At 56.3% G+C, this 11,964-nt stretch overlaps 1 protein-coding gene across 1 annotated transcript; it reads left to right on the top strand.

Annotated features, from left to right (window-relative positions):
• The first annotated feature begins 1,683 nt into the window (after positions 1-1,683).
• On the top strand, positions 1,684-10,492 carry FOXJ1 (forkhead box J1). The gene is made up of 3 exons (XM_068913581.1): positions 1,684-1,786; positions 2,692-3,265; positions 6,835-10,492. The coding sequence occupies exons 2-3, from the start codon at positions 2,732-2,734 to the stop codon at positions 7,648-7,650; spliced, it is 1,350 nt and encodes a 449-aa protein (XP_068769682.1). The 5' UTR covers positions 1,684-1,786; positions 2,692-2,731; the 3' UTR covers positions 7,651-10,492.
• Positions 10,493-11,964: the final 1,472 nt, after the last annotated feature.

Here is an 11,964-nt window from a genome sequence, read left to right as displayed (position 1 = left end):
GAGAGACATCCCCTTCGCGCGCCCCGCGGATGGGGAGCGCCGGAGAGCTTTGCTTGGCCACCTGCAATGGGCGAGAGAGAAAGTAGTAGGATGTAAGTAAGAGGATGAGAGGCAGCAGCCCTTTTCCTCTCCCGGATGAGCCCCCTTGTTCCAGGCATCCACCCAGCAGGGACTTGAGAAAGGAAACCAGATTGCTGCTTATGACTCTGCTTTGAGCATGTTTTGGATTTTAAGAGTATGTTTAATAAAGGGTATCTTACGTCGACAAAGCGTCCGGAGTCGTCTTTCGGTTACGAAGCGGGAGCGGAGCTGGCGTCTCAGCCCAGATGCCTCAAACCTCCCAAATCCTGCCCACCCCCCGGCTCTGCCGCCTTGGCCGCGCTGGAGGGGGCGCGCGGGCCCACGAAAGCCCTGCGGAAAGCGCCTCGCCCCGAAGCGCGGCGCCATGCCGGGGTGCCCGGCGCGGGGGGCCCGGCGCGGGGTGTAGTGAGGCCCCGTCCCCGGCAGATGGCACGGGCTAGCCGGAGGCCCGGCTGCCGGGGTGGAAGAGGACCTGCCAGGGAGGACTTTCCTGGAGGAGAAGAGGAGCGCGGAGAAACGGGGGGCGCTCGCCGGCGCGGCCGAAACCCCCTCCCCTCCGCCGCCGCGGCAGCCACTGGTGAGGGCGGCCGAAAGGCGGGCGAGCATCGGCGGTGGGTGCTCGGGACGGACGACGCTCGACGGGGGGCCGGGCACCTCGCCGCCGCGCCGGGAGGGCCCGCCGGTGGCCCAGCAAGGCCGCCTGGCGGCACGCGGAGCCCGGCAAGGCCCGAGGCGGGATGACGGACGAGGACCGGCAGCAGCGCGGGGGGCAGCGAGGCGCTGCCCCGGGGCAGAGACGCGCCGGCGGCCGGGCCGCGGGCCGGCCCTCGAGCTCCCGCCGCCCTCGGAGGCCTCCCCACTGCCGCCGCAGCGCGGGGCAGCCCTGACTTACCACAGGGGGACGGAGCGGCTAAAACACGAATTAGGAATTTGCCCCATCTCTGCTTCCCGCCCGGCCCTGGGACATCGCCCCCCCCGCGCATCCTGCGAGCCGGGGCCGGCCGCAGCCCCCCGCCGCCCTTCGGTCCAGGTCGCTGTGCATCTGGGGAGGAAAACCGCTTTTTTATCGTTACTTAGAGAGCAGCGACTATGCCGGGGTGGGGGGGCGGCGTCAACGCTTCGGGCCCTCTGTGGAGGCCGCGAGCACCCCTCAGCTGGCTGCCGGGCGCGTTGTAGGGACCCGGGGCTGCAACCGTGGCAATTAAATACAGGAAAACCCTTTAAACTGGGGGGCTGCCCCCCACTTGGGGTTACTCGGGGGCCAGCGGGAAGGCAAGGAGGGAGAAAAGGACCAATTTTGCCCCTGGGGACGACCAGGGCACTGTGTTTCGCTTCACCACCGCTCCCGGGGCTTTTTGGGGTTTCCAGCTGGACCCGGGGTGGGATTGGGGATGCGGGGAGGAATATGGGGGGGTCCTGCCGCCCCCCCCCCCGGCCCCTCGGCGCCCCCCGGGCGGCGGGCAGAGCGGGCCGGTGACCTCGCTCGCCATGGCAACGCGTCGGCCAATGGCAGGGCGGGAAGCTGTTTACCGGGGCGGCGCGTCGCCCTAGCAACCGCCCAAGCCTTTCGGAGCAGCTACTTAATGGCCGCGTTCGGCCGCTGACAAATCACTGCGGCGCCGCGGACGGGCGCCCCGGCAGGCGGCGGGTCGTGACTCCTCCCGGGGGGCCAAGCAGACCCCCCCCACACACACACTTCCCCGGGGTGAGGTATTTTTCCTCTCCTTTTTTTTTTTTATTTTTTGTTTTTTCCAGAACGTTCCTGCTCGCTCGCGAACTTTGGCGGCGGGGGGACGTCGGCGGGACGGGGTGAGGGCCCGGCGCGGCGGCGGGAGGCTTCGCGGGACCCCCGGCGGGCGGGCGACGCATTTATTTATTTATTTATTTCGTTGTCGTCGTCGTCGTCCCCCCCCCCACCGCTGCGGCGGGAGCTCTGGCGCTGGCGTGGCGGCGGGCAGGGAAGTCCGGGCGGGCGGAGGCGGCCGGCCGGCGCTCGGCCAGCGGGCCGGTTTTCCACGGACCCCAGCGCTTTCCCCCGGCTGTTAAATCTCGCCTTACTCGAGAGGGCACAGCAGGCGAGTCGGGCTTTCCGGGCCGCGAAAACGCACGCGGTGTGCCCGATCCCCCTCATCGGTGCCGAGCGAGGGTGCCTCGCCCTCTTCCCCGTTGCTTTCGGAGACGCCAGTGCCCCAGCAGGAAGAAAAACAGAAATAAAGCAAAGCTCACGGAAGTTAGCGGAGCGGGGGGTAACTTGGAGATGTTTCCTTGACGCGTCAGGTGTTGCGGTTTTGGCCGGTCACCAGTGGTGCGCAGATCCTTCGGGAAGGGCACCTGCGCTTTGCTGGGCTGTACGGTGCGATTTTGGCTTTCGTGTCCCAGCCAGGCAGCGCGGGTGCCCCGGGCGCGGGTTGGAGGGAGTTTCCACCAGAGCTGCTGCGAGCTGAAGCACCGCAGGGAGGAGGAGGAGGAGGCATCACAGCGCGCCACAGAGCGGCCCCAGGGATGGGTTTCGCTGAGCGGCTTAGGGATTGTTGGGCCACAGAGCTATTCGGGCACCAGGGAGCTGGCTGCCTGCCGGGGATCTTGAGTCGCTCCCTGTCGTTATTGCAGGATCTGCCCCGTGGCCTCCCTGCCCCTGCGCACCTCGTGGATGCTGGACCTGCCCGCTCTGATCTCCCTGGGCATGGCTGACGGCTGGTTGAACCTCCGGTCAGAAGAAGAGAGAGGGCAGGAAAGCAGCATGGGGGACTCGAGCAACCTGGACGACAGCCTCACCAGCCTCCAATGGCTCCAGGAGTTCTCCATCATCAATGCCAACGTGGGCAAGTCATCCTCGTCCCCCAGCGGCACTGACCCTCATGACTACCACAAGATCCCCGGCTCTGTGGCGCCATGCTCCCCGCTGGCCGCCGACCCTGCGTGCATGGGCATGCCCCACACCCCTGGCAAGCCCATCTCCTCCTCGACGTCCAGGACTGCGCACCTCGGCGTAGGCATGCACGCTCAGCCCATGGAAGACATAGACTACAAGACCAACCCGCACGTGAAGCCACCTTACTCGTACGCCACGCTCATCTGCATGGCGATGGAAGCCAGCAAGAAGACTAAAATCACCCTCTCCGCCATCTACAAATGGATTACTGATAACTTCTGCTACTTCCGGCATGCCGACCCCACCTGGCAGGTAGGTGGCCAGGAAACCTTCTCTTTCCTCCTTCCCTTCTCCTTGGAGTTGGACCTGCTGGTGGGGCTGGGGGAGGACTTTCTGCAGCCTCCACCGTGCAACGCAAGGGTGAGCACCGAAGGCTGGAGCTGCTGGTACTCCAAACTGCGCCAGTGGGGAACGAGGAGGAGGCCACGGTCTGCGGAGTGGCCAGTGTGCCCTGTCCCTGTTCGGGCAATGGGGACCTGATTGCTAGTTTCAGATGGGTCTGCAGAGGTGAGACTCGCTCTGTGGTCCAGGCACCTTGAGCAGAAGACCTTCCCATGGCAGCAGTAGCAGGTCTTTTCCCACTGAGGCATTTAGCCTGGTGCCAGCATTGAGGAGCAGGCAGAAACTGCCAGAGGTAGGGATGCTCCCAGTGTAAACAGGAGTTTGCCCTTGCGAAGTTAATTATCTAACATGTCCCCAGGGCCGGTGAGAGGCCCCGATTTTCTGTTTTTTCACCTGGGCTGGTGTCAGAGAAGGGAGAATTCGGCACGGAGAAGAGGGAAGGAGGAGAAAGGCAAGTAGAAGAGAAATGGCTGGGGAAAGGGTGCCAAGAGGGAGCCGTAAGGGGGCTCTGGCCGTTAAGAAATGACAAAGCTGCAAGGGCTGTGGAGGAGAGGAGCCAGGAGCCAGCCATTACGGGGAGAGTCAGGGCCATTTTAGGAGAGGGAAGGCAGCCACTCGGCTGCGCATGCCTGCAGCTCCTCATAGCAATGGGACCTGGCACCCCATGGGAAGACATCTCCGTGTCCCCCCTCTCCACCTTTCACAGAGCCTCTGCTTACAGCAGAGCCTTCCGAGCTGCCCCAGGCCCCTCGGTGGCTTAGCAAACACCTAATATCAACAAGTCAAGTTTTCTGTGGGTGCTGAGAAACAGGTGTAGGAGAGGGTATGCAGGAGAGCGAAACGGAGGTGTCCCTTGTTGGGAAGATCCCTTGCCGGGGATGTTTAGAGCAAAAATGCTGCTGCTTTCCAAACAGAGCAAGAGGAGAGGTCACCCCTCTTTTCTGACAGGGCTGCCTGTCCCTCAGGGAAGACAGATGAAAGGGGGTCCATCACCGTGATGAGCTCGTCAGACCTCGGCAGGAAGCCGAAGGCAGACCAAACAGCGCTGCTTTCTCACAGTTAATACGTCGTCCCTAGGGAGCGGGGACGGCAGCCCTGGGTTCATTGCCTTGGGGGAAAGTGTGAAGCACGGTGGTTTTTCCCAGCCGTTTTGTCTCAGTGCCCCTCCTCTGTCATGCAATGGGACCACTAGCATGTGCGGAGTTCTGGGATGTGTCAAGGCAAGAAGGACTTGGGTGGCACATCCCTCCACCTGGTTATTCCCAGCCTGCCATCCCCAATGCACAGCTTAGAGGCTGATCCTGGTTCTGGCAGTGTCAGGCGAAAGAGCTGCATGTCCCCTGCCTGTGCGTTGACCACCTTCTCCCAGGGCAGATGGGTCTCCACCAGCTCTTGAAGACCGTCACAGGGAAGGGGACCATCCTGATCCCTCTACAGGGCCACTTGAGGTCCACCATCCTCCTTCTGCGGGGGGTGTGAGCTGGGCCTGGAGGTCTCAGTGCTGCTTGTCCCCTCTGAACCTCCCCAGTGGCCCAGCTCGTTGTGGACCAGGGATCTCCTCACTGGCGTTGCCCAGATGTTAGGGCCTGAGGCGTAGCCAAGAAGCAAATGGGGAATATCCGCCCCACGCTCACCATCAAGAGCAACCCCAGGGGCTGTTCATGCAGGTAGCAATGGCTCACGCAAACAAGAGTCCTTGGACATTTTCACCTGTGAAAGTCAGCATGAACCCAGCCTTCTTTCGTGCTGGTGGATCTACAAGAGTGTTTCGGAGGGGAGGAGTTGTGTGCCCATGTTTTGACTTTCTCCTGCAAACTCACGGCTGGATAATCACCATGTTTTTAATTAAATGTGTTTGTTAAAAAAGAAAGAAGGTTTTCAATCCGTCTCTGCAGACATGCAGGGGGTTCACTGGATTTGTTGCAGGGAGGAATGATAAATATGTTAACTGGCTGGGTAATAACGAACGGCAGTGCAGCCAGGCTGAATGAAATTTGGGATGGGGAGGGGAGAAAGGGAGCAGAGAATTCAGCCTGTAATTCTCTGACCCTTGTAAAATTTCATTAAACTGTAAATTTGGAATTGCTGTAGTCTGGAACATTTGCAAGCTTTTTCTTTTCTTTTCTTTTCTTTTCTTTTCGCCCATCGAGGCTATGTTCTCATCCCCTACCCCAATTCCCGTAAGTGAAGACAGACTCGAAAGGTCATGCCACCCATACTCCGAGGGAGAGGGATATATTCCTGTGGGAGCTGAGTGCTTTGGAGAGGAGCCAACACACCCAAGGAGCTTCAGCTGAGAGGAGGGTTTTGTTGTGTGTGTGTGTGTGTGTGTATATGTGTGTGCGTGTGTGTGTTTTTCAACAGCTCTAAGCATTCAAGCCTTGTTTTTGCTATTCGGCACTACGGATTATGGATGAATAAGCATAAAGATATCCAGGCAACATTAAAAAAAAAAAACCCTCCACCATATCCAATCTCTTAATACAGTCTTGGCTTTGTGGAGTCCAACGCTGTGTTATTTACCCAATAACTGAGTTTCCTTTCTGATTATTCACATCACCCTAGGCACATTCAGGGTTTCAGAACAGCACGACGGGAGCAGAAACTCCTCTTTTTTTTCTCCCTCCAGCTAGTTTGAGCTGTGGCAGATGAAGATGCAGTATTTTCATTGCAAGCTTCCCCAGGCCAGGAGACACCTCTGGGGACAAGTATGACAGGCAGCCAAAGTGAGCCCCTGGGTGTCCAGGTCTCCAGCACCTTGGTTCAGGTCCGCCTTGGGGGACCGCAGCCCTGCTGGCCCAGGGTTGTTTGATACCTGCAGGAGAGCCCGTGTGCCTATCTAGTCTGGCCTATCTAGTTTCTAGTGTCAGCCTGATGGCAGGGATAGCAGGGAGGCACAGAGGGCTATTTTTTGGCAATGTGTTTTCCCGTCAACATTAGTAATAAGCACAGATGAACTGGGGGATCCAAGGAGGGCTCTGATGGTGCTGTCTCCCCATGGTACTGCTGAGTGTTGCAATTTGTAATGGGGCTGTGGCCACACTAGTGTAAAGTCCCTACTCTTCTTCTATATCTACTAGCCAGGGCATGATCTCCTTCAGCTTAACTCTGTGCTTAGCGCGGGTTAGGCTGTTTTTTCCCAGTGCGCTGTGCAATCCAAAGCCCCATGGCCTCAGTTTAAAGCCAAGGAGACTTTCCCAAAAATTTCCTGTTGGGGAGCAAGTCCTAGCTCGAACCCCTTGGCTGGATTGGATGGATTAGATGGGAGGCAAGAAAACTGCACTGGTGACTTGGGGCAGGGGAGTTTCTGCTGGGTACGTAGCCTGGGATGTCTTCTATCTTGATTGTTTCTGCTATCTCTTTACCAAAAGTCCTTGCTGAAGATGTGCTTTTCCACCAGCCTCTCCAATCTGCCCATCCAGGTAGGTCCCACGGTAGAGAGCAGGCATTCAACCTTGCTGTTTTCTCTGTTGGTTTAGAACTCCATCCGGCACAACCTATCCTTGAACAAGTGCTTCATCAAGGTGCCCCGAGAGAAGGATGAGCCAGGGAAGGGCGGCTTCTGGAAGATAGACCCCCAATATGCCGACCGGCTCATGAATGGTGCCTTCAAAAAACGGAGGATGCCCCCAGTGCAGATCCACCCAGCCTTTACCAACAGAGCCCAGCAAGAAGCAAGGTCCGTCACTAGCTCGGTGGCTTCCTCTTGGACCAGCAATAACGTCCTGAATGTCAACATAGAGTCGCAGCAGCTGCTGAAAGAGTTTGAAGAAGTCACTGGTGACCAGAACTGGAATCCAGCAGATGGAAAAGCAGGCCACAAGCGCAAGCAACCATTGCCTAAACGGACGGCCAAGTTAGCTCGGCTTTCCAGCTCTCCCTTGCTCACCCAGGAAGAACAAACCGAGCTGGGATCACTGAAAGGTGACTTTGACTGGGAAGCCATCTTTGACACCACCTTGAATGGTGATTTCTCCTCTTTTGAGGATCTGGAGCTCACACCTCCAATCAGCCCAATAACTCGAGACGTGGACTTGACAGTACACGGCCGACACATCGACTGTCCACAGGAGTGGTGCCCTGTAGGACATGACCAGATCCTGACCGAATCCAACCAGAACAGCCTGGACTTTGATGAAACCTTCATGGCCACTTCTTTCCTTCAGCATCCCTGGGATGAAGGGAGGAACGATTACCTCTCAAACTCCGTCAGCGTGGACCAATTGTTTGAACTCAACGACACTTCTTTGCCAGTGGATGTGAATGACTGGAGCAGTGTGGGATCCTTTTTATAAGAGGCCGTTCATGATTCGAAGGACCATATCAAGCCCACATAGACTTTACCTATTAGCAGGATGCTCCCCCCGTGCTGCTGGAACTTACAAGGGACAAGATTTTCGAGAGACGGAGACATATACAGTGACTTTTATCAGCTTCATAGTATGATTATTCACACAAAGACCCGGGGGGAAAAACCAGTAACGCAGGAATCACTTGGTACATCTTTAAAGGACACATCACAAGTCTCTGGTCATTGAGTTTGCTCAAAAGAAGAAATTTAACAGTACTTATTTTTTTACTTTTAAAGAAAGAAATGTGAATTACCATTTTTTCATGGAAATGGACAAGGCATATATTCCTTTTGGGTTAAAGGCGAGCACCTGCTAAACTAGATCCAAGAAATGAGATTCCTGGTGGCTTAGGACTCTGTAGACTATGTGCAATTTCCTCAATCCTTCTTCTCTCTGTTTGTCTCTCTCTCTCTTTCTCTCTCTCTCTCTCTCTTTCTCTCTTTCTTTTTTTTCTGTCCAGGGAAGTTCCTAGGTATAACATGTGATAATTAGCTAGCAGGCAAATAAAGGTCCCTTCTGGATTCTCTGAGTTCAGCCTCCCTCCTGAATTGTGCCTAGAGAAGAAGAAAAGGTCTGTAAATTCAGATGCAAATCAGCAAGTCTGCCTCTTTAGATGTTTTTATATAATCTATTATATATTATATATTCAAAGAAACCTATATTTTTAGCATTAGATTTTCTTTTCAGTGGGAGGCAGGGGAAATGCAGTTTGGAGGATGTTTTATATTTTTACCATATAAAGGCTTGTGTTCATTGTTCTGCAAATTAAGAATGAAGTGTACGGCATGTCTGCTCTGACAAAATGCAAGGGAGGATTCCTACAGCGACAGCAACAGGTTTCATTATGGATCCAGAAAACAAACACAGCAGGAGAGGAGCAGAGGGGACTGGCACTTTCCTAGAAGTGGCTTTCTTATTTCTGTACCCAACGTCCTTGCCATGGTTGCCGTAGGGTCTAGCCTTGCACCACCTTGCACCCTCTCTGTCTTTCAACAGCTGACAAAACCTCTCTCCCTTTTCTGGTCTGAAACTGTTGCCCTCCCCTTCTTTTGCTTATCTGTCAGGCTCTGAGCAGCTGACGGGACGACACAGGACCACAATTTAAGGATGAACTTTTGGGGGAGCTGTGAGCTAGGAGCAAGGAAAACAGCCGTGGTGTGTTGTGTGCAGTCCCTCACGGCATGGCCGACAGCAGCTGTCACCGATGGGGTCGCTCTTTGTCTGGAAAATTTAATGTTCTGGGATGGGACCAAGGAGGAATAAAATCTGGATCCAGGCTCTGTCCACAAGTCTCAGGCCAAAGACTGCGCGCATGCAACAGGCTCTGGGAACGACAGCGGAGATGAAGTCCCACCGCCAACCTAACAGACCAGCCCATTTCGCTCCGCTATATCCTAGCCCCATAGGAACAGCCGGCACTCAGCACCTCCAGCAAGCTCGCAACGGTCACCCTGCTCCTTCCCATGGCACCGCGAGAGGGAAGTGCCACCATCACCCCCGCAGGTGGGCACAGCTGGGCAGGCATCGGCAAAATGATTTCCCTGGGGCCAAACAGCCTGCCCAGGACCCAGCTGCCTCCCTGGAGTGGGCACGTGGGCAAGAAGCGTCTTCAAAGCCACCAGAAGACGTTATGGTGTCGCTGAGCACCTGGAAAGCCAAGAGAGAAAGGGCCCACTTACCTTCAGCATTTCTGCAGCCTTTGAACCATCTGGCCGGGAGCAGATCATCAGCTGGGGTAGCTGCGAGGGCTGCAGTGATTTACACGGACTGGAGATCTGGCCCTTTGACTCTGCTTGTAAAGACAGCTTGGCAGGGTATCTGCAAAGTAGGTCTAGGCAGCATAGAAATGTTACGGTAGCCGAGCAAAATTGTGCTAAAACTTGACTTGAAGCTCTAGAGAACTGGATTCTTTGCCTCTCCTTTGCTACAGGTTATTAGAGTTAAGGTAGCTGCTAGCTAGCACAAGGTAAAAGCTGTAGCTTCAGTGGTGTGTCTTAGACTTGCCGAAAAATGGAAGATGATAAAGATTTTCTTTTTTGGTTACAAAAGAATTTAGGACCTTTGATGTGAGCAACATAACTTAGCTGGAGTCTAGCTGTAGTGTAAAATAAAATAAATTAGTCTGAAAGAAACCCCTTGTAGTAACTTGCATCCGAGGTTGCAAATCCAGTGCTTTGCAAGGGAGGGGGTTCAGGCAAGGAGGGCGAGAGCCGCAGCTGGCACGGGGTGGCCGGAGCCGCCCCGGCACACAGGTCCCATCACTGGCAGCGGGAGCATGAGCACGAGTCCTGGATCCACCCAGCAAAGCAAGGGACGGGCTGGCGGCACTGAGCCCTGGTCCCCGCACGGGTCACTCCAACACCGACCTCCCGGTGCTACATTCGGGGCGGATGAACGGGGAGATTTCGCCCAGCCCATTGCTTCCCCAGCCCCCCTGACTCGATGTCAACAAACATCTGCAGCTTACGCAGCCTCCAAAGCTGGGGCTGGGGTGGCTGTGTCAGGCGGGCTCGAAGCCCACCGCGATGCCACCCTGCAGCGAGCGTTCCCGGTTGCAGGCTGTGTTCCTGAGCAGGGAGGTACCGCTGCCTCCCGGGCACCACTGCGCCTCGCTGCGGCTTTGGGGGTCTGTGCAGGTGTATATACGTGTACTGGTGATGCTGCTTTTTCATTTGTTCCTTTTGTTTCGTATTCCTGTTTTGGGGGCCTCCTCCATACTGATGCTGAAGAACTGCAAAGATACGTGTGCAATTTAACCTTTTTCATGGAAAGCTATTTACAAATTAAAAAAAAAAAAAAGAAAACTAAAAAAAAAAAAAAGACATTTGCCTCCTCGTTTCCCTCCAGTGCAGACTGGCTCTATCTGAACCTCTCTTATGTAGGTAGAGAGTATCTCTCCATCACAGACCTGTTTGTACATCCAAATCCTTGGGCAGCAAGAGGGAGCAGCGTGGGTGCTAACCCCCTCTACGGTGGGCAGGGTAATTCCCCAAGGGGAAACACCAAACTGCTTGGTGCTGGTTATACAACATCCATAGAGCAGAAGGGTGGCCATGCCTGACCTCCTGGGCCCCAGGAGATGCCCCTAACCCTGGAGCATCCTTGGCTTCCCCTGCAGGGACCTGCTCTGGGAGGAAGCGAGAGTGACTGTTCCCCTGGGCTAGTGGCCGCAAGAGACCCTCGTGCTGGACCAAGGTGGTGATCGTTGACTTGGTTCCTTGCCTGGAGCAGCCATTTGTAGAGCAGAAGGTGACCCAGCAGGGTTTGCAATCCAAACTTGCTGTTATCCTCAGCACACAGGGTGGGAAAGTGTGGCATGTGGAGCCTGAGTGGTCTCATATGTAGGGAAGGAGAGCCAGAAACTCACCCCAGCTCGACGACTGTGGTCACTGGGCACAGGATGAGAGGTCCCGTGGGTCCCCTTGCTCCTCTTTCCTTCCAGCATCTCATTTATGGAGACATGAGGCTCTAGGGTGAAGCGCTCAAACCCAAAGAGCTGAGGTTGCCCTCTTTCCAGTTGTGCCCTGAGAAACACAAGTGGCTTTGGACGCTCTGGTCACCACTCACCAGTTTTATCGGGGGAGCAAAGGGCCACACCAGCTCCCCTGCCCGGCCGCCCTCTGCCGAGCTGCTCTTTTCCACCCAGGGGATCTGAGGGCACCCTGACATGGAGGCCAGCAGAAAAAGTCACTTCCGCGGCCCCTGCAGCACCCTTGGGCACGTGGTGGCAAGAGGAGCCGCACAAAAGCCGCAGGAACAGCTGAACCCTCACGAGGCCAATTACGCCGAGAAGCGTTGGGCTCTGCGAAGGCAGGGGATAAAAAGCAGAGTAACTCCAGCAACAAACCAAGCCTGGGTGCAGGCAGCAGGGAGGGAAGCTGCACCAGGATGGCACGCGAGTGCCGGGCTCGGAGCAAGGCTGGCAGCGGCTGGGCTCGGACCTGGCGGTACCTTCCCGTGCCCCACGGCTGGATGCCATTTCCAGCAATCCTGGGATAAGGTGGCTGCAAGGAACCTCAGGAAGTGGCTGGTTCAACCCCCCACTCACAGGCCCCCAACCCGCTGCCCCATCACTGAGCATGGCCGCAGCTGGGCCGTGCCAGCACCACCGAGCGGCTCCCAGCTGGTGTCAATCCGGCCTCTTTCAGCCCAAAAGAAAAGCTGTGGGTGCTGAGACAGGCTTGGTTGGTTCTTGCCTTTGTGGGCTTCATGCTGGGAGGACGGGATGTGACCACCTGCACCAGGTAGGGTTGTCCC

Source organism: Struthio camelus, chromosome 19 (genome assembly GCF_040807025.1).
Source record: "Struthio camelus isolate bStrCam1 chromosome 19, bStrCam1.hap1, whole genome shotgun sequence".
NCBI lineage: Eukaryota > Metazoa > Chordata > Aves > Struthioniformes > Struthionidae > Struthio > Struthio camelus.
This window is presented reverse-complemented; position numbering and strand designations above follow the sequence as displayed.